The 19,033-nt window shown below is 46.1% G+C and overlaps 8 protein-coding genes across 8 annotated transcripts; 7 read left to right on the top strand and 1 right to left on the bottom strand.

Annotated features, from left to right (window-relative positions):
• Positions 1-2,160: 2,160 nt before the first annotated feature.
• N7509_004920 (uncharacterized protein) lies at positions 2,161-3,926 on the top strand (the record flags this gene model as incomplete). Its single annotated transcript, XM_056629557.1, has 4 exons — positions 2,161-2,394; positions 2,480-2,974; positions 3,036-3,712; positions 3,773-3,926. The coding sequence occupies 4 exons, from the start codon at positions 2,161-2,163 to the stop codon at positions 3,924-3,926; spliced, it is 1,560 nt and encodes a 519-aa protein (XP_056488859.1).
• A 1,709-nt stretch (positions 3,927-5,635) lies between these two features.
• N7509_004921 (CFEM domain-containing protein) lies at positions 5,636-7,250 on the top strand (the record flags this gene model as incomplete). The annotated part of the gene is made up of 3 exons (XM_056629558.1): positions 5,636-5,698; positions 5,750-5,920; positions 5,973-7,250. 3 exons carry the CDS (start codon positions 5,636-5,638, stop codon positions 7,248-7,250), a joined length of 1,512 nt encoding a protein of 503 aa, XP_056488860.1.
• A 1,367-nt stretch (positions 7,251-8,617) lies between these two features.
• On the top strand, positions 8,618-9,470 carry N7509_004922 (uncharacterized protein; the record flags this gene model as incomplete). The annotated part of the gene is made up of 2 exons (XM_056629559.1): positions 8,618-9,120; positions 9,200-9,470. 2 exons carry the CDS (start codon positions 8,618-8,620, stop codon positions 9,468-9,470), a joined length of 774 nt encoding a protein of 257 aa, XP_056488861.1.
• A 2,662-nt stretch (positions 9,471-12,132) lies between these two features.
• N7509_004923 (uncharacterized protein) lies at positions 12,133-12,663 on the top strand (the record flags this gene model as incomplete). The annotated part of the gene is made up of 2 exons (XM_056629560.1): positions 12,133-12,218; positions 12,288-12,663. 2 exons carry the CDS (start codon positions 12,133-12,135, stop codon positions 12,661-12,663), a joined length of 462 nt encoding a protein of 153 aa, XP_056488862.1.
• Positions 12,664-13,726: 1,063 nt separating this feature from the next.
• N7509_004924 (uncharacterized protein) lies at positions 13,727-14,407 on the bottom strand (the record flags this gene model as incomplete). Its single annotated transcript, XM_056629561.1, has 2 exons — positions 13,727-14,230; positions 14,309-14,407. 2 exons carry the CDS (start codon positions 14,405-14,407, stop codon positions 13,727-13,729), a joined length of 603 nt encoding a protein of 200 aa, XP_056488863.1.
• A 259-nt stretch (positions 14,408-14,666) lies between these two features.
• Positions 14,667-14,852, top strand: N7509_004925 (uncharacterized protein; the record flags this gene model as incomplete). Its single annotated transcript, XM_056629562.1, has 1 exon — positions 14,667-14,852. One exon carries the CDS (start codon positions 14,667-14,669, stop codon positions 14,850-14,852), a length of 186 nt encoding a protein of 61 aa, XP_056488864.1.
• Positions 14,853-15,013: 161 nt separating this feature from the next.
• On the top strand, positions 15,014-16,495 carry N7509_004926 (uncharacterized protein; the record flags this gene model as incomplete). The annotated part of the gene is made up of 1 exon (XM_056629563.1): positions 15,014-16,495. The coding sequence occupies one exon, from the start codon at positions 15,014-15,016 to the stop codon at positions 16,493-16,495; it is 1,482 nt and encodes a 493-aa protein (XP_056488865.1).
• A 643-nt stretch (positions 16,496-17,138) lies between these two features.
• On the top strand, positions 17,139-17,844 carry N7509_004927 (uncharacterized protein; the record flags this gene model as incomplete). The annotated part of the gene is made up of 2 exons (XM_056629564.1): positions 17,139-17,237; positions 17,326-17,844. 2 exons carry the CDS (start codon positions 17,139-17,141, stop codon positions 17,842-17,844), a joined length of 618 nt encoding a protein of 205 aa, XP_056488866.1.
• Between the last annotated feature and the right edge of the window lie 1,189 nt (positions 17,845-19,033).

Raw genomic sequence — 19,033 nt, forward strand, 5'->3', positions numbered from 1 at the left:
ATCAATACTCTGCCTTGCGGGTCAAAGTTGATACGTCATCTCCCGCCGTCATCTCTTGATATTCCTCAACGCAGTCCGCGGAGGTGTGACCAGCGTTACGCCGGCGAAGTTGATGTTTTTCCCTGGTTCAAGTATCACTGTCCGTGACAAGCATGATTTAATCAGAGCTCTGAAAATAGGCGAAAGGGATGACTTCTATGAGGCTACTTACCATTCATCAAATAATAGCCACCCAGATCATGATCAGCAAAGGTTGAGGCCGGCCCCCCAGCCAAAAGCCCTGGGGAGTATGTCGTATACATCTTCTAAAGGGGGTTTTCAACAAGTTCCAACGTCTACTACGAGCAAAATAGCTCAGCATATTACAGCATATCTAGCTTGCAATGCTTGGAAAAATCAAGTAAAATGCACTCGTGATCGAGGCTGTACCTGTGCTATATTTAAATTTGAGGATTCTTTCGAGAAAAGTACCTTCGCCAATGTTCAAATCACAGAAACATTCTGGTTGAATAAATCAGACAAAAGCTTACGCCTATTCACTGACTTTCGATTTGATTTCGGGAAGGCCAACTCCGAGCAATTGCAAGACTTTTGGAAAACACATAACTTGTGCCCCCACACCAACCCTCAAAAATGGCTCGAAGAATTTTTCCATGAGTCAGACCAAGACTTCTTTAGGGGTTCTATGGGTTATGGCGACTATGATTCTAATCATAATATCACCTGTGGACAGACGGGTAAAAAAGTGATTTACATTGTTTTGAACCGAAATTTGGGGAATCGTCAATGGCCAAACAAAAACTGAATTCGCAACCGCCACAAATAAGCTTGTGGTCGCGTTTGAACACCGTACCCTTCCCTGGCCTTTCAGGATTATGAAAGCCCAGTTTGGGGAGATTAAAAGCCCCCAATTCTCATTGCTACAGGCTCGCCTTCAAGTCCAGTCGAGAAGCCATAGTATTTTGAGTTTGTACACTTGCTGGAACCAAGGCTTCTGTCGACCTTCTCACTTCTATAGCCTTTCTTCCTTTGCTATCGATGTATGTTCTTGTCCGTGAAATATATTGAATTATGATCAAATGGTTGCATTGCCGGTATAACCTCGGTGGTTGAATTCACACCCCCCCGTGACGACTCACCGGTCGACTAGATGAACTCATTCTGGTTCTCCATCTCTATCCTTATACACTCGCCACTGCCCCACTATTTCACTGACTTTGGCTGGGATCTGCATATGGAGTACGTTCTTAGTTCACTGTGTTGGCTTATATGCGATGAACTCAAAGCAGGATAAAAAAAGAATCGTTCAAAAGTAATCGGAAATTATAATGCGCATGAATGGGGTTTAACAATGCGGAGAAGCCGGATAAGATGGGGAAAAGAGGAGAAAAGAAATACTACGAGTAGAACGAGGCCGAGCGCTTCGTCGGCAGACAAAAACGTGTGGGTCAATTAATGGCAATTTGATTGGTACAAGGTGACACCCCCCTGTCATCAGTTCCCGAGAATAGAGCTGCTCTAAGCCGAGCATCGGCTCCTTCGGCTGACAGACCGGGTGGCCTTGCTATGTTCAATGCCGAACAAGCCTTTTGAAGCGCCAGGCAACGGCTTAGATACAGCTTATGTCCATTAGCAATGCCTTGGCAATTGACGGTGGAATTAATTCCTCGCTGGCGGTGTATAATTGCAGAGTTCAGATTGGCTCCCACTCCCCACCTGCAAAACACTTACCCGTACGAACCAGTCGCATATGTACCAGAATTCCGATCGTCCTCCATGGGGTTCCCCTGGTATCCCTGGACGTTGAGCTTGGTCCGAATTTCGTCATAGGCGTGGCATTCTATATTCAGGCTGCTCAAAACTATGTATATATGTGGTAAAGGGGCGAGAGGTTGTAGCTCCTCCGTTGTACTCGTAGACGTCTAGAACTCCTACTAGTCGTAGTTTTGACGCGCAAGCGACCGCACTGCAAGAACTTCAGGTTTTCGCCATCGCCACGGACATACGGAGCAACGAGTGGATCCGACGGAGATACCCCATGAGGTAGACCCGTGGGGTACTCCATCATTCTGGGGCAGTCCCTTCTGCCAACACTTTCTTCCTCCCCAATCGTGGCTAGGACATTTACAACTCACATCCTGAGCCGACAACCAAACACCTATGGCCAAATCCACGGACATGCAGCAGCCCTCAGCTGCCAACCGCGATGTCGAAGAGGCGTACGCAAAGCAAGACATGGAATTCGTGGAGAGTGCGGCAGACCCGACTGCTGCAGAGTCCGAACGATTATCCAAACCACACCGAGATTATCTGATGGAGCGTCATGGAACGCTGAATCTCGATCCAATTCCTGCGATGGATCCTGCGGATCCCTACAATTGGCCGGAGTGGAAGGTTCGTTCTCCTGTTACCTTGAAGAAGATCTCAGATTGGTGTTCTTCCCGACAACTTACTGACAAAATGCCTATACTGACTGCAGAAAATTATGAACTTGATCCTAGTCGCCTTCCACGCATGCATGGGTACATTTGCGGCAGCCGGTATCATCCCAGCATACTCAGACATAGTAGAGATATATGGTGTCTCCAATCAGCAAGCGAGTTATCTGACTTCCCTACAAATTGCCGTCCTTGGAGGCGCGCCACTCTTCTGGAAACCTCTCGCACACCGTTTTGGTCGCCGCCCTATATTTTTAATTTCATTAATTTGCAGTCTCGTTTGCAATGTGGGTTGTGCGAAGAGTACTACCTACGGTGCGACCGCAGCCTGCAGAGCTCTTTCGGCGTTCTTTATCGCCCCTGCATCTGCTATTGGAAGTGCTGTTGTGATGGAGACAACTTTTAAGAAGGATCGTGCTCGCTATATGGGAATTTGGACTGTGATGATTACGCTCGGAGTTCCTCTTGGGCCATTTATCTTTGGGTTCGTCGCTTATAGGGCTGGCTATGAGTGGATTTATTGGGTTCTGGCCATGGTAAGACGAACGTCTCGAAAATATGCACTTGACATACTTGCTAATTCTATCTATTATATAGATCAACGGGGGGCAGTTTATTCTTTACCTCTTCTTTGGACCCGAAACTCGCTATGTAAATAGCGGCGAATGGCGGGAGGAATCCACTTTCAAAAGAGAATACATCTCGATCCGTCGCATCGATCCCACCCCTTTTACATGGTTCGAATTCGTCAAGCCATTAGCCATGTTCGCCCATCCGTCTGTCGTCCTTCCCACCTGCGCATATGCTATGGTGTTTCTTTTCGCGAATATTATGACGACAGTGGAAATCCCGCAGCTTTTGCAAACGAAATTTGACCTTAATACAGAGCAAGTGGGCCTTCAGTTCCTGGGCATGATCATTGGGTCTGTAATTGGCGAACAGATGGGCGGGAGTCTATCAGATTACTGGATGGGAATGCGCGCCAAGCGAACACAAGGAAAAGCAGAGCCGGAGTTCCGACTTTTCCTGAGCTACTTTGGCTTTGCCCTTGCCTGTGTGGGACTTATCATCTTTCTTGTTTTCACGCAGCAAGCCCCGATTGGGGCCTGGACAGTTACGCCTATTGTTGGTACGGGTATTGCTGCTGCAGGAAGTCAGTTGGTTACTACGGTTATGGTCACCTATGCGATTGACACCCACCCGCAAGAGGCAGCAAGCGTGGGTGTTTTCATCACCTTTGTTCGCCAAATCTGGGGTTTCCTTGGTCCATTCTGGTGAGACAGTCTCCCGAGGAATAAAATATGGCTTTCAATTCTTGCTGACACTCAATCTAGGTTTACTTCTATGTTTGATAGCGTGGGAGTAGCTGCCAGCTCGGGCGTTGTTTGTGGTATGATTGTGGCTGTCAGTGTGATCCCAACCATCGTACTCCAGGTATATGGCGGCAAATGGAGACGCAAGAACGACTCGGAGGAGGTGATTCTCTAAATATTTTCTCCCTTTCGTGCATAATCTGCTTTTCAGCAGATGAACGATTGATACATGACTGCATACAACTTGATAGACGGTCGCTCGGGTATTTAGACTGCATAGAACATCATTATATAGAATAGCGGATAGGTTAGAGATACTAGTAATAGTACTAGGCATTGAAACTTGAATTCATGAAACCACCGTCAATTTATTAGTACTACTAGTAACTTGAATCTTGATACATGACGAAGAGATTTCAAACGGTAAACGTGATTGAAATGTTCAAGTTATTCATTACTTTTACTCACATTTGATATTCTTGGGTAAGATATATTTTTCATTACATTCTAAGCCGACAGTCAAATTGCATACCTAGGTAAACAACGGAAAATTCACTCAAACAGAATCAACGGACCTCTTGGAGTCACAAGTTTTATTCGACATTCCAAATAAAATATGATCAAAATGCGGGACCGAAGCATTACTAGGTGTTGGTGTTACTTGAATAAACAAAACAAAAAATGGGCGATTAAGATGTGTGGGTGGCGTATAGTCAACTAGGGGTGTCTCGTTACCAGAGGGGGGGGAGTCAGTCTGGGTGCGTCGATGCCGCCACACTACTCGATACACGGCCCACGGTGTGAGAATTATTCCTGGCACCGCATGTGAACGATTCGTCGTGATTTCTCATTATCCGATTTTTCTTCGCGGAACCAGGTGTGCTTCTCCATATGAATGACTTGAAGCTGGGTAATGCCATAGATCATACTAGATGCCCCATCGTTGATATTCGCCGCAGTGTTCGGATGCATGAGGTCGCAAGGAGGCTTGCTATGCCAGGGCTGGAAGAAAATTGTAGGAGAGGCCCTAAGAAAGAGGTCACGAGAGACGAATCTGGGTCGTTATTGGATCTTTCTGTGGGGGTTTCAGTCAGCATTGTTCGCGGCGCGCCAAGAATGAAGCAGTGAAGCTTAGCAGGTGGATGTGGTAAAGTTGGCGATGGTTAGGAGAAGAATTGCCGAGCTCCCTTGCAAAAGATACCGCACCTGAATTATGTCTTTTCCAAATAGCTACTTGTCTTAATAACAATTGAACCATGATAATTAGTTAGTACTATTGGACGATTTGATCTCTTTCAAACAAGATCCTGGTGCCTGAGGCGATCAAAGGTGATTTTTATGGGCCCGATCGGCTCCTTCCGATCTAGAAAGGGGGGAGGGGGGGCTTCCCGATTCGCTCACGTGGCTTCTATCAACTTCACACTTGCCAGGAACCACCGTCGGTGATTTTATCCGTCCACTAGGAGTTCACATTTCAACCTTGCAGAATGTTGCGTTGATAGGACTGTTCTGGACTATCTCACACTGTGAATTCCGAAACAAATGATTCTGCGAACCTTCGACTGTCAGTTAGTTCCCATGGTGACGGTGTTTTGAAGGGTCAGAACTTGTGTTGGTTTTCAAAAAACTACATTCCTTGGTTTGTTGCTGTTGTAGAGTAGGAGCAACAATGAGATGTTTTGCTTGATCGCTACTACTCAGGAAACACATAAGAAAGCTTTGCTTCCCACTATTCTCTGATGTTCGACAACGCGCCTCCAGTCGACAAACTTCGCCTTTCACCTTTCCGCCTTTTTTACTAACCCTCTAGGTTCAGACTCAATTGCTGTCTCTCCTTAACTCTCGCAATTCATATTCAATACATTCATTTGAAGATTTGCCACGATGAAGACAGTTGCTGTATTGTCGATGTTGAGCGCCAGTGTGCTTGCTCATCCTTCTGGGCTTGTGAGTGCAGTTTCCTATGATAGCAAGTCATCCAGAGCTAATTCATCTTAGTGGTGGGGTACAGACACCTGCTACCCAAGCCCCGAGAATACCGACAACTCGTGCCTGGAGCCCCAGAGAGATGGGTTTAAATGGTCCGATCTTGCTGATGGGGATAATTGGAGCTACGAAGGCTTCAACTTCGTCGGATTTTCGCCAAGGGACGTTTGTAATGCTTCCAATGTAAGACTATCAAATCCGATAATATGTTATTCTTACTAAAAATTTGTGACAGGGCAAGTGTATCGAGGCAAAGCTTTCTCGGGACGACGGCTATGCTGTCAGGATCGAGGCAACCGAAGCCCCGTTCTCTGTTGAAAAGTTTCACCTTTCTACATCCCGTGAGACTCTGCTCAGGTTGAACTACGAAATGGCAGATGGCTCCACCTGCCACGAGCTCGCGTCTAGTTCACCAGACGGGGTCGATGTTGTCAACCAGCAGTGTGGTGGCGCTGTTGCTGTCGAGTTCACACTTCCTGAAGACAGCAAGTTTGGTGAATGTGATTTGAACATCCACGAGATTAGCTTTGATTGCTCGGACGGCTCGAAGCCTCCCGGGGATCTTCCCCCACCTAGCTCGAAGCCCCATCCACCTCATGTTTCTACCAAGACGGTTATCCTGTCAGCTCCTGTCACTTTCACCTCCACCATCACCAAGTCAGTGGTCACACATGAAGTTTCGACTGTGTGGACAACTGCGGAAGTCACTGAGACTCACTGCCCTGCTACGGCCACTTACTGTCCTGGACATTCTACTGTTACTTCCACTTACACCAGGTCGACAACATTCTATCCCACTTCATGGGAGATTGCGACACCCAGCTTAGTTTCAAGCTCTATCAGCACGGCCACTGCTACTCCAGATTCGTCTGTCGTTCCTGCACCCTGCCCTGAGGTTGTTCCTAAGTGCATCAATACCTGGCTCTCCATCCCAAAGTGCGACTCTAACAGTGATGCCGCTTGCTTCTGCCCATCATCTGAATTCACCGGAAATGTGGACAGCTGCATTCACGCTTGGGCGAAGTCGGACCAGGAGCGGGACTCCGCCCTTTCGTATTTTGCAGGAATCTGCGCCCCTTACGTGCCGCAGAACCCTGGCCTGATTGATATCGTCCCTACCAGCACTTCTTCAGCCAGCCAGACTTCTCAAGTGATGACCTCGATGCAGTCAATTACTCCGGCAGTAACTGACTCTCATACCACTCCCTGTACAACGGTCACTTGGTCCACTCAAACGGTCACTGTTCCTCGAGTTGAATTTACAACAATCCCCATGGGATCCACCACATCGGTGTGCTTGGTCGCTGCGACTGTCACGCCGACTGGCTATAGCTCTTCTGCCAAAACCAGCTGCTCATCGTTCAAAACTATTACGACTGTCATTCCTTGCGCATGCGAAACCTCTGACGTTACTACAACGGCAGTTTCGTCTCCCACCGAGACACCTCCCATTCCAACGCTGGTTCCAAGTCATTTACCAACAACGCCCTTGCTGTCGGAGCTGCTCTGCTGATTCTGAATTTTATTTGATTCCAATTTCTCTGCAATATGGCATGATTGCTCCGTCGACTGAGGGTTAAGCAGTGTTTCCTGTCAAGTGTCTCTTAGGATCCATGCCTTGGGGAGCGCTTTATCCACACCGTCATCATTCGGAGCCTATGTTTATTGTGTAATTACGTTTCCCAGATGCTTCAAGTTTCTAATCGAGCCATTTACTTTTCCAGTATATTCTTGGTCGAAGCAACCACCCAATTTTGAACACATTCATGAATTCTGCGTGCCAATATCTTTAATTCTTTTTTTTTATTCAGCGCCTTCCAAGCCTGAGATAGCAAATCTGATCTGACATATTTTTTTTCATCACAAACAATCCTACATTCAGAGTAGAATTCCAAAGTTTCCGAAACCTCCCGGGGTGAGGCGATAAGGGTTTATCGACCGCTGTTTTACGGGCTAAGCTATACAGCCAATCCCGGTGTGGCTTCGTCTCATCGTGGCGTCGCTTGTAGTTGCTACATACCACGACTCGACAATCGACACGCGCTTTTTTCAAGGGGTTGGCTTACCGATGTTTGCGTAAGGCAGCTGAAGCACGGTCAGGTGCGTACGCAATTACTTTGGTCGCAGTCGCGGACTGAGATCCGCGGGTTACTAATTACAAACTGAAACAAGTTCTAAATATTATAGTATTGCAAACTTATAATAACAACATCGGTCTGAGCAACGAGATCAGTGGAAATCAAAGTGCGCGCTGGTGGGTCAATTTTCAATTTCCTTGTTTTAAGTCCATCCCTTTTTTCGTTTCTCCTCGCTTTCTTTCCCCAGAAAATGAAAACATTCACACATGGAGCTACTGGTCTGTTCAGCAATTTTCGAGGTTTGAAAGGCCTATAATCCAGCAAAATTCTCGTTCTGCCCTCTCATTCCTTTTGCAATGGCAGTGCCCACTTCTGCTACTGCTGCAGAGTCTCCGACGCACATTTACCGCGTAATTGATACAGTTTTCTTGCAACCACATATCAGCAGGAAATAAAAATGGGCAAACATGGGGTCGCACTTTTCTCATCCTTTTGCTTGACCTGGAACATCACCCCAGTTCGCTCGCAAATCTAGAATGGTGTCCCGTGATGAAACACTCAATCGACATGGAACCCCCCAGTTTCTTGGCCCCATTCGCTCCATCTTAGATGCGTCAAACCCCCGGCTCCTTCCATGGGGCTCTCTGGCCTAGCCGAGCCGTGGCTTGGCAGCCCTCCTACAACGAGTCTAGCCCCAACATTCTCGTGACACGCTATTTCAGGGCCAAAACAAACTCAACACGCTCTCCAACTCTAGCGATTCCTCATTCCTTGCATATTAACTCCAATCAAAATTGTCAATATGCTCATATCTATTACTCCGATAGCTCTTCTCCTCTCCGTTCGGTCTACCTTTGCATCCCAGGACAATGGCAATCTCTCTAAAAGAGACGCATGCGACGGTACTGACGCTATGCCGATTCTCTACCATGATTACCTAAATGATTTTTGCCCGCCAAAGTACGAACTAAACTCAGAGGGAGTCTGCGACCATATAGTTGCAGAAAACTTCTGCGCTGCGTACTGTCAATTGTCAACTCGTTTTGTTTATGGACAGGAGTTTCCTTTGGGCCCTTGGTGTGAAGGCCCTTGTGATATTTCTAACTTCGCAAGGAAAATGACTTGGTCTTTTAATGATATCGATTACTGGCTTAGTTTTGAGGAAGCAATGAATGCAGGTATCAGTGGAGGCTGGCAGTCTACTATCACAGCTAATGTGGGACCCCAAGGCCTATCTCTCTCAAGTCCTTCAGATGAGGGCCAGTGTGGATATTGGTCTTGGGTACCTATTAAGAGAACTGTGTGGTAAGTTTTGTCTTTGCCCTTTTCTGGATCAGAACGAGCCTAACAGTATGAAAAAAAAACTAACAATTGGCTCTTGCAGTGGAAGAATCAACTGGAAGCAGCATGATCAGGGTCACTGCTTGGGCGATATGCGCGGTAGAGATACTTATTGTGTTGAAGATTTACGGAAAATACCTGGCGGTGCACTCGATGGTACAACAATATTTGTCAACACCGATTGCGAGAATCGATTGCCGCTGCCTATGGATCAGCAGAGAAGCTCAATCTACAAAATGCCGGGCGTCGCTCTAAGCCATGTTCAACATGCTTCTCTGGATTTGGATGATTATAGCGCACAGCAGGTACTGTAAATAGACCAGGGACGATGAATCTAAAATTACTATATCTCTTATCAATTCAGCCGTGTCTATCAATAGATCGCGTAACTAGCCTTGAGGGTGGCCGGTCACACGGAGAGTGCATTCTGCCTCGCTGTGGACCCAGCAATCACGTTTATCATTTTCACAGCGTTTATTTTCTTCGACCTTAAATGGAAATTGGAGACAGTATTAGAAGATATCATTCGCTTCAGTATCAACCGCGATATCGCCGCTCTTTACAACTCAAGCATTTCGGCAGCATCTGGACGCAGGCGAGGCTTCTTACAGTTCTAGGACAAAAGTTTCCGTCCAAGCTAGTGGGCACTAGCGCGTTTTCAATGTATTTTGACGTTAAAAAGTCGCGATCGCGACTGCGTTGCCTCATAACAACTATTTTTTAAAGTTCTACCATGTTCCACGTACTCTATTGAGTGTATGAGGGATTATCTTGATCAATTTGCCGTTACGTGCAATTTTTGAAATATTTTTATTATTGTTTTTGGTGCTGTTATTGCTATATTACTTTTGCGTGTTGAATTTGTGATATTTTTATTGGTGCTTAGAAGTGGGGCGTGGCCGCCGCTTGGCGGAAACTTTTGTCCCTTGTACTTGTAAGTTTTTGTGGTTATCCCTAGCGTATCCTGGCAGAAACATAAGCTAAGAAATAATATACTGTGACATTAGAGAGCTTCAGCAATTCTGTGTGTCAGGGCCGCCTTCGTAAGATCACTTTTATCATATTGCTTTGATCATGTTGTGTCGATACTGCGGCTCTAAAAATTTTCCACTGATATGATGAAAATAGATCCCTATGTAAATCTTCTCTTAGTCGGTTTAATTCTCGCTTGTTATGTAAATTGCTGAACACAATAATCTTCCGCATATTTTATCAGGTAGAAAACAGCTATGTAAGCGCACCCACGCGGTGAAACAAGAATTAAATGTATTATTCAGCTGTTATGTTGACACTATCTGTAAGCCTGCTGGTCATTCCGTCTTGATCCTTCCTTTTTACCTTGTAAAACACAGAGAACGAGTCTCGCCAGCAGCGTCTTGGCCACCTCCAGCGAGATGCCGATTTAGTTTCTTCGTGCAAAAGATTCCCTGAACTCGATATTATTCTCATAACTGTTCCCATATACACTCTGTATACCTAGTCCAACGAACTAGAATCTCCCTTCTCGAACCCCGTCCGACCCTCTTTGCACGCGTAGCTATAATCTCAGCGACCTAATACTCCAATTCTCTATCGACAACCAGTGAGCGCGGTTGCGAATCGTCCACTAATTGTTATATAAGGGGCAGAAAATCGGTTTTTCGACCCATTTAATGCCCATGGGCCGGCTCATGGGTCATGCCCAGGTCTAGGCCCCAGGGGTTCTAGGGGCTAATAGCAGCCTGGATTTCAGACCTAGAATTACTGAGGGGGCCAGACTATTACCTAGATTCCTAGCTAGACCAAAATATTATATAATCTGATCAGGGAATGCTCAATTCACTTAATATGATCTTATTAGTATAAGAATATAATGGGATGAAGGTTGGGTTAGAAAATGGCCCCTATGATAGCCTTTTGGGATCCTCCAAAACGTCTGTATGAGACTACATCAGTATTTATGTTTCCGTAACACAAGATAATAGCATATGGGAAATAGCCCGATAGTTTGACTATTATTGTTATCGTTGCCCGGGAGCCGGGCCAGACCTGGGGCTAAGTATCGCTGAGAAATATTTTCTCGAAGGTTATATTGCAGTTTCCATACTAGTATTGTCGACTTCAAGGATTATCCGGGGGCCAGAAGTATGATGATCATTTTCCATTAATATCAAATCTCTATAACCAGAAACAATGATTTTATGTTTCTTGAAACAAGCCACAAAGCAACATCAAGTAGACAGTTATGTCACTGGCCCCAATCAACTATTTGCACTTCTGTGTTAGCCAACCACTTTTGGAATGGTAAATGCACAATGCTAGCTGCGGCGAGATATTTGTCATGCTTGAAATCGCTATGAGAACTAGGAAAATTTCGAAAAGAAATAGCGATAACTTCCGAGTCCCGACTTGCGGTATGGCAAGGTGCCGTGAATAAAGATACCTAGAAATCAGGGAGTGGTCGTTTTCCCTTTTTTTTCAGACAGCCCCGCGTCAGGAATTTGGACAGCTATGGTTCCTTCTCATCGGCTAAATTTGGTTCTAGATTCCTTGATCGAGTTGTATTTCTAATGTTAGTTCTGATCCTGACACAATCCCTGGGGCCAAACATCTCCCGGAAAAGTCAAAAATCAAAGGGGGAGACCCCTAATAAATACGCTGGATTCCCCTGTTCTGACATGAATGATAGCTCTACAACTCTTCCAAAATTTGCGCGCACTTTGCCATTGCCTATCTCTTATCAAATTCAAAATAACCAATATGCTGGTACCAATCATCTTCCAGCTCCTGTGCCTGGTCACTTTGATCACAGGTATCCCCCTTGTGCCAAGACAAGGTCCTGGAAGTGGCAAGGTAATTATTGGATACAAAAATCTTAAGCCGGTAGGTATCTGAAAAGCGTTTTAATCTCTGTTCATATATTTAAACTTTCACAGGGGATACTTAGCTTTACTATCTTACTAGGAACTTGCAGAAGCATATAATAAAGCAAAAACGATGGTCTGGGACAACCCCAATGGGCAGCAAATTGGCTGGGGGGTTTATCTATCCACAGGCCCGGGAGAGTGGAAGGGCTATGAATGGTATGACTTGATATTTATACTCAACTCATTTTATATTAAAATGAATGGACTAATATTGATATCCTAAAGGAACTGCGCTATCTGGGCCGATCTTGACAAGTGGGAGGCGGCGCCCAAAGCATGGATCCCGGAGGAAGACGAATGCGGCAATTCCCTTCTTCAACCAAAGAGCGAATTTGCGCGTAACAAATATGTCGAGAGTTTGGGGCTTGATCCAGAGAAGACAGTCTTTATATCACCTGTCTATGACCACCACGATCCAGTATACCAGGTTCTGGTAAAGCCAAACATGTTGAAGGGGAAGGCAAATGACATGGGAATTGGAGCCACCTGTGCGAAGAAAACAGTCTCACCAGACGGAGAAACTGAAAATCTCCACCTGGATGTGACTGTACCTGCCGACTGGCGGAGTTGGGTCATTGAGGGTCGTCCCGAAGATCTCTGAGCAGAAGAGCAGTTCGTGATCATTCGATTGAGAGTGTTCTGTTGTTCTATGTTGCAACAGCTTGTTAGATATGAGGGATATCCCCATCCCAGGATTTCTGTCTCCGCCTGTCCTGTTGTTCCAATAGTACGGCGCTTTTTAGTCGCAACTGGGTCAGTAGGTTTGCCAGGGAATTTATGCCAGGAGGTATACAGGACTTTACAATAAGTTCGGAGGCCTATCTTGACATCATTAGAGCCCAAGTACATTTATTACTGGTTAAGAAGCTCATTAGTTACTCAGGTAGATTCTCTTTTTGATTGAGTTAGAAATTGATTTAAGTACTAGGAATCTTCTCTCTAGACACAGAGTAACCTCCAACTTGTTGCTAGTCCATATACACCAGCCATCTCTCAATTTGGATAGGGAATACAGGTAATTTCGGATCTTGTGTTACGACGGCCTCCAGGGCTATTGCCATATATTGCGGTAGCAGGCCTATTGAGTCATTTCCGGGTATAGAGCACCATAAAATAGTCAGGCCTAGATGGAAAGGCTTGTTCTTTTACTTTGATTTCCTTCCCTGCATTCTTTCCCCTCACTCTCTACACAAGTCAAGGAGACACTTGCAACAAGTTTCCAATAATCCAGCCTAACTGGGGACTACTAGCCTTTGTGAGGCTATGAAAATGACTCGCAAAGAATTCAAAATAAATTCTTCGAGGCCAATGTCATACATGGTAACCACATGCTCAAATATTCCAAGCAAAACACCTTGAACGTATCTTAAGTTTTTAGCTAGGCTCCTGAGCCTTGCCTTACTTCTAGAACGAGCTTTTCCGTGAAAATCGACAATGCTTATTTTATTTAAATCTCCGGGGCTGCCTGAGGACGCCTGCTAGATCTATACTTAGCGGATCCTGTCTCTCATCCTGCTCAGAAATTGAGCCTGTGGGGTATTCGCAATAAGTAAACAGGCTTCTTGCATTAAGCTACAGGGCTGTCTTCCATACTCGAAACTTTGGAATCATCAATGCTGAAAAGCTATCTGCTTATTCGGTTGAATGGCCTCCATTCTTTGCGTCTATCCAAATAATGCTCGGTAGATCTTCCCACATGAACTTGGTGGCACTTCCTGGCTACAAAACTCATTCCATTCCCAGAAAGATGGCTCACTATAGTTAAGTATTTTCCACATCTGTTCTGGAGGATAAGGGGATGAATCGAAGACAAGCCGGTATGCGAAGTTCGTCGCACTCCAAGTCGACAATCCCTTCTTTTTATCTTCGCCTGTGATGAAGCGACCTTTCTCGATGCAAATTTTGAATTTCCGGCAGGTGAATACTTCGTCGGAGAGATGTAGAGCGTTGATTGCAGCGTTCCCTCTATTTCCGTGAGCATCGAGCTTTCCGCTATATTTGGACGGGTTGTACACATCACTAAAGCGATTTGTCAGAGATATTTCTATCTCGAATTGAAAAACCGGTGAAGTTTCTGTATCGACTTCAGAGGCAAGTATATCTGGATTCTGGACAGTCCAATCGAATTCTGAGCAGATGTAGATGCAGAACTCGCGGCAGGCCAAGAGCTGAAAGATATTAGTGTTGATGCACATGATAGCTTATAACCTAGAGCTAAGAGCCCTGAGAGTACTGGTATTACTTACGTTGCCAGTGCCATTTGCTTTGAACTGGATGTGACTTTCGGGACCCGAGTCCCACCCCCAGCGCTTGTCGCAAAGAAGCGACAGCAGAGTCGATTTCATTTCGGAGACGGTTTGAAAGAAGCTATATCAAGAATTTGAAAGGTAATGATCTGAGAGAGTAAGATCTCGCAATCCCGTTGAAATGTGATTGAGGACTCTGTTTTGAATCTGGTTTATCTGGCCCCTTGCGTGTTGACAGGGGAGGGTCCAAAGTCCGGGGGCGGGAATGTGACTAGTACTAGTATCTGCAACCCAATTGACGTCATCGATCAGCGGGTTATCACCAAATATCACCAAATATCACCTCGTTTTTTACTATATGTATGTACTTCATGCTCGCCGCCCCATTAACAAGCCCCAGCCCCAGCCCCCGACCCCGACCCCAAATTGGTGGATCGCCCTGCGCATGGGACAACGTATGGGGCGAGCCCAGGTCCCCTGGCGCAGCATCTCGAGCTCTCGCGAAGCCCACACACAGTTTACCGTTCGCGAGTGGTTGACCTAACTCTTTCGCACTGCCGCAGCAAATCGACACGGGATTTTACAGCGGAACCAACCGGCAGCGAGCCTTTCGGCTCTTTCTGACCAAAGCATCATTGCCCTTCAACACACCTCGCCGATTACAGCTATGAGAAGCGTCTTGGTGTTACAATTTCGAACATGATCATGGCCCTCATGCAATTATTAACGGAGTTGTTGCAACGAATCATCCCACACACCCTGCCAGAGGGATTTGAGTGCCTAGCATTAACATGCAAATATCTCTACACACTATGCATCCCCTTTCTCGAGCACTATAACAACCTACGCTTTCATTTTCAGAAGTTCGAATACAACAAAACAAATAAGGACTTTAGAGAGTTTAGATATTATCACGACTTGCTCCGGTTTCCTGATACAGCGACCTCGGCGTATAGTCTGATTTCGCGAATTGCTATCGAACCAACTGTGCGACGCTATATTCTTGAGGCTACCTTTTCGCTCGATAGTCGTGCCTACACTCGACTTCCCACAACCGTCCGAGAGAATGCCGGGTCCGAAATATGGAGAGATCGTAATGAAGCTACGCGTCAACTATTCGCGGACTCATTGTATTTGAGGGAAGCAGGACTCGACTGGAAGGAATTCTATAGCGCTATGATGGAGGATGTCAACAGCTGGCGCCAATCAGAACATGCTGCTGCCTTTGCTCTGACCCTTCTACCGAATCTGCGGGTACTCACGCCAGCATTTTCTCGGCTTCGGTCTTCTGCACCTCAAAATCTCATCACTACCGTTCTCCAAACTGCCAGGAAAAATCCTCATAGTAATGCCAGCCTTGCACAGGTCACGACATATAGTGGGAGTTGTGATATACCATGGGTTCCGTTGCTCCTAGCTCTACCGCGCATCAAAAAGTTTTGGGGCTACGGATACATGGGCAAAGCCGAGGGTGACAACTGTATTGAGTCCAGTTATCTAGGCACCGATTTGGATTCGAAGCTTGAGGTGGCAGGGTTTAACGATGCGTCCGTTGATGCCGAGGCCATTGCAGGTTTTCTCAAACACACTCCCAGTCTCAAAACATTGACGTACTGGCATTCAACTGAAGCCAACGGGGGATACCGAGACTGGGATCTCTGTAGATTCATCGCGGGAGTGCAGCATGAGGTGGGGAGTCATCTCGAGCACCTCTGTGCAGTCACTTTAGAACTACGCTGCTTGATAACCCCAGGGAAGCCATGCCTACGCGGCTTTCAGCGCCTCGAAAGCCTTGAGCTGCCGCTTGATATCGTTCTTTGTAATTTTGAAGCCGCACATCCAGCAGATCATCCAGCCGATCATGAGTCAATGGACTCCAATTCCTTAATTGGTGACATAGTACCCGCGTCCGTCTCTGTTCTTTCCTTATTATCGCCCGGAAAGAGCCCCCACGATAAGGCTCTTGAGCTCCTCTTTCGTAACTTTGCCAGTCAGAAGCAGTTCTACACCCCGAACTTGAAGAAAATCTTGTTGACGTGTCCTTATGATGCGGATGAATTATACAAAGCACAGTGTGCCAACCTGGCAGCGGAGGCTAAAAGGGCGGGTGTGGATTTTGGGCTATCGGGAGACCTATGTCTAATTTCGGAATTAGCTGAGAATATGCGCTGTCCGTTTTACTCATGAATGCTCATTGAAGATGTTAGTCCATAAAGAAACACAAGGCCAAGGCTAGATGAAATTGGCCCGGTCTAAATATTGATTGACGCCTTTGAATGGTGGGCCATTGCCTATTCTGCTTGGTTCAAAGAGTTATGTGTCTCTGTATTAGCTACTAAGTCCGTCGTTGATGTTCTCAATTTAATGTGGCCAACATCTATAAGCATAGCTCCATATTTCATTCTATTTCTATTCCCTTCATTGGACACTGTGATGTGTTTGGAATCGATGTGTCTAGGGGAAATATATAACCATTGTAAATGAAAATTGATAGAGCACTCTGCGAGAGCAGAAGGGTACGGCAGGGAGTTCGACCGTTCGAGTTTTATTACAAGTGCTGTATTTCCTGTGAGGTATTGCACAGGTTTGTTTATCGTCAGGTAAACAACCCAGCGCTCTCTAGTCACGGATGACGTCATAAGGGGGTCAAAAATAGTTGCCTTTGGCCCCTTGTCTTTTGGCCCCATGAATTTTGGCTTCCTGCGGGCAGCCTGGTGATTTGTATTAGATCACTCAAGATGCCGGATAAGCAGGATCCAAAGGAGTCCTCATATCCCACTTCTTAAAACTTGCAAGATCTGAATAGAGCTTCTCTTCCACCATCTCCAAGATGAAATCAACGTTGAAGTCGCTTCTTTGCGACAAGTTCTGGTACTGGGACTCGAATGACGAATCCTGGATCGAATTCAAGACAAACGGCACGGGGAATGTAAGTTAACTCATGTCAGCAGAGCATGCAAAAGGCTCTCAGCTCGAGCCGAGACGATATCATGAATATTCACGCTGATATTATTCAGCTCTTTGCCCGCCGCGAGTTTTGCATGTTCATCGCCGCAGAGTTCGACTGGAAAGCCCAGAATCCCGAGATACTTGACTCCGAAATCGATACACGAAGCTCTCCAGTGTGTCAATGTGAGATAGAAATATCTCTGACCAATCGCTACAGTCCTTTTTTTTCGCCGTTCAAAAAGAACAAACCGGTCGTAGTTGACAAGAAACAAGGCAACGCTGCGGTCAATTCCTTACGTCTCTCTGACGACGCCTTCACCTCCCGGAAATTTGCCATCCGCATCGAGAAAGGCGAGTTTATCACAGGTGAAGATAAGAAACTAGGATTGTCCACTTCGGCTGCGGCGAACTTCGCATACAGGCTTGTCTTCGATTCGTCCCCGTATCCCCCACAAAATATGTGGAAAGAAGATACCTCGGGGGATCCATTGGGTAAACTTCGGATCTGGGAATGGAATGAGTTTTGTGCACAGCGAGAGCCACGGAGTTCATGGGCGTGGAAGATCTTCGGAAGATTCTTTGGATAGATGAGGAGGATGGGAGTTGTTCGGCCGAATATTTCTATTGAATTCCAGTTTGGATTAACAGAAATTTGTTGAGGAATCAAAGTATAGTCAATTGCCCCTGAATACTGTGAGGGAAATCCTGGTGACCGGATCTAAATAAAATGAAGAACCGATATCTACTGGGTGTATTCTCTTAGTTTAATACGACATTAGTAGTTGACTGGATAGGTTTTATAATTTATAATAGCAGTCGTCTTAGTTGATGCCTGGGATGGATTAGCAAGGAATTATGCAAGTAATATAAGCTATAATGGACGAGAACTAATTCATACGGCCTTTGGTCATGGTATTGGCTGGGATCGCTTTGATAGACAGTGAAAAGGTTTAAAATAGGCTTATATCATATAGTTATAACAGGGGAGTGCCATTTTGTGACGAGACTGTGTCTGGTACCATCAATAGCAGCGAGCCTTCCGAGTCAGCCGCGCTAAGGAGATTTGTTGAGCTTGTTATATCGAGTAATGCAATCGTACTTGCACGTAGACTAGGGTTGTATAGGAGACAAAAGCACATAAGAAAAGACAAAGGTCTGATTATTTGAAGGGAGGGACCCAGGAGGAATAGAGGGGAATAGGAGCGACTTGGAAGGTCAAGCCACTCCATCTAGGTCTCTCTCAAGTTCTATCAAAACAAAAGGGGCAACCAAAATCAAAATCCCGAGATGGGGGTTTCTCCCATCTCCAATACCTTAGTGATGATTATCTAAGTCAAATATAGGGTGGATATGCCTGTATGCGTAGAGGTCAACTAGCAGGCCGATGTCGCTGGTTGGGAGAAGGGGCTATCTCACATTGAGCGCCTATGGTCAGAGCTAAGCAACAGAAGACAGCCAGACGAGAGAGGGCAGCGCAGGATTACCGGCACAAAACTGCGGGGCTGACGAGTTACACACAGGCGAAAGGGGGAGGCGGAACTCTGGAGCTCAGTGATCCAGATCAATAGCAAAAACACCTCAGCTGAGGGCCGAAAAAGGAAAATGTGGAAATTTGGATAGGAGGGGGAAAGCTGATCATTATATACTACCACGCACCGGAGCGCAGAACCCGACCACGCTAACCCAAGCTCTTGATGCCAAGCCCTGTACCGATATTCAACAATTCTCCGATATGGTGTAGTGGCTAACATCGCCGTCTCTCACACGGCAGCCGGG

This window comes from Penicillium cosmopolitanum (assembly GCF_028827165.1).
Source record: "Penicillium cosmopolitanum strain IBT 29677 chromosome Unknown utg000006l:49.0-5199605.0:1.0-5204138.0, whole genome shotgun sequence".
Lineage (NCBI taxonomy): Eukaryota > Fungi > Ascomycota > Eurotiomycetes > Eurotiales > Aspergillaceae > Penicillium > Penicillium cosmopolitanum.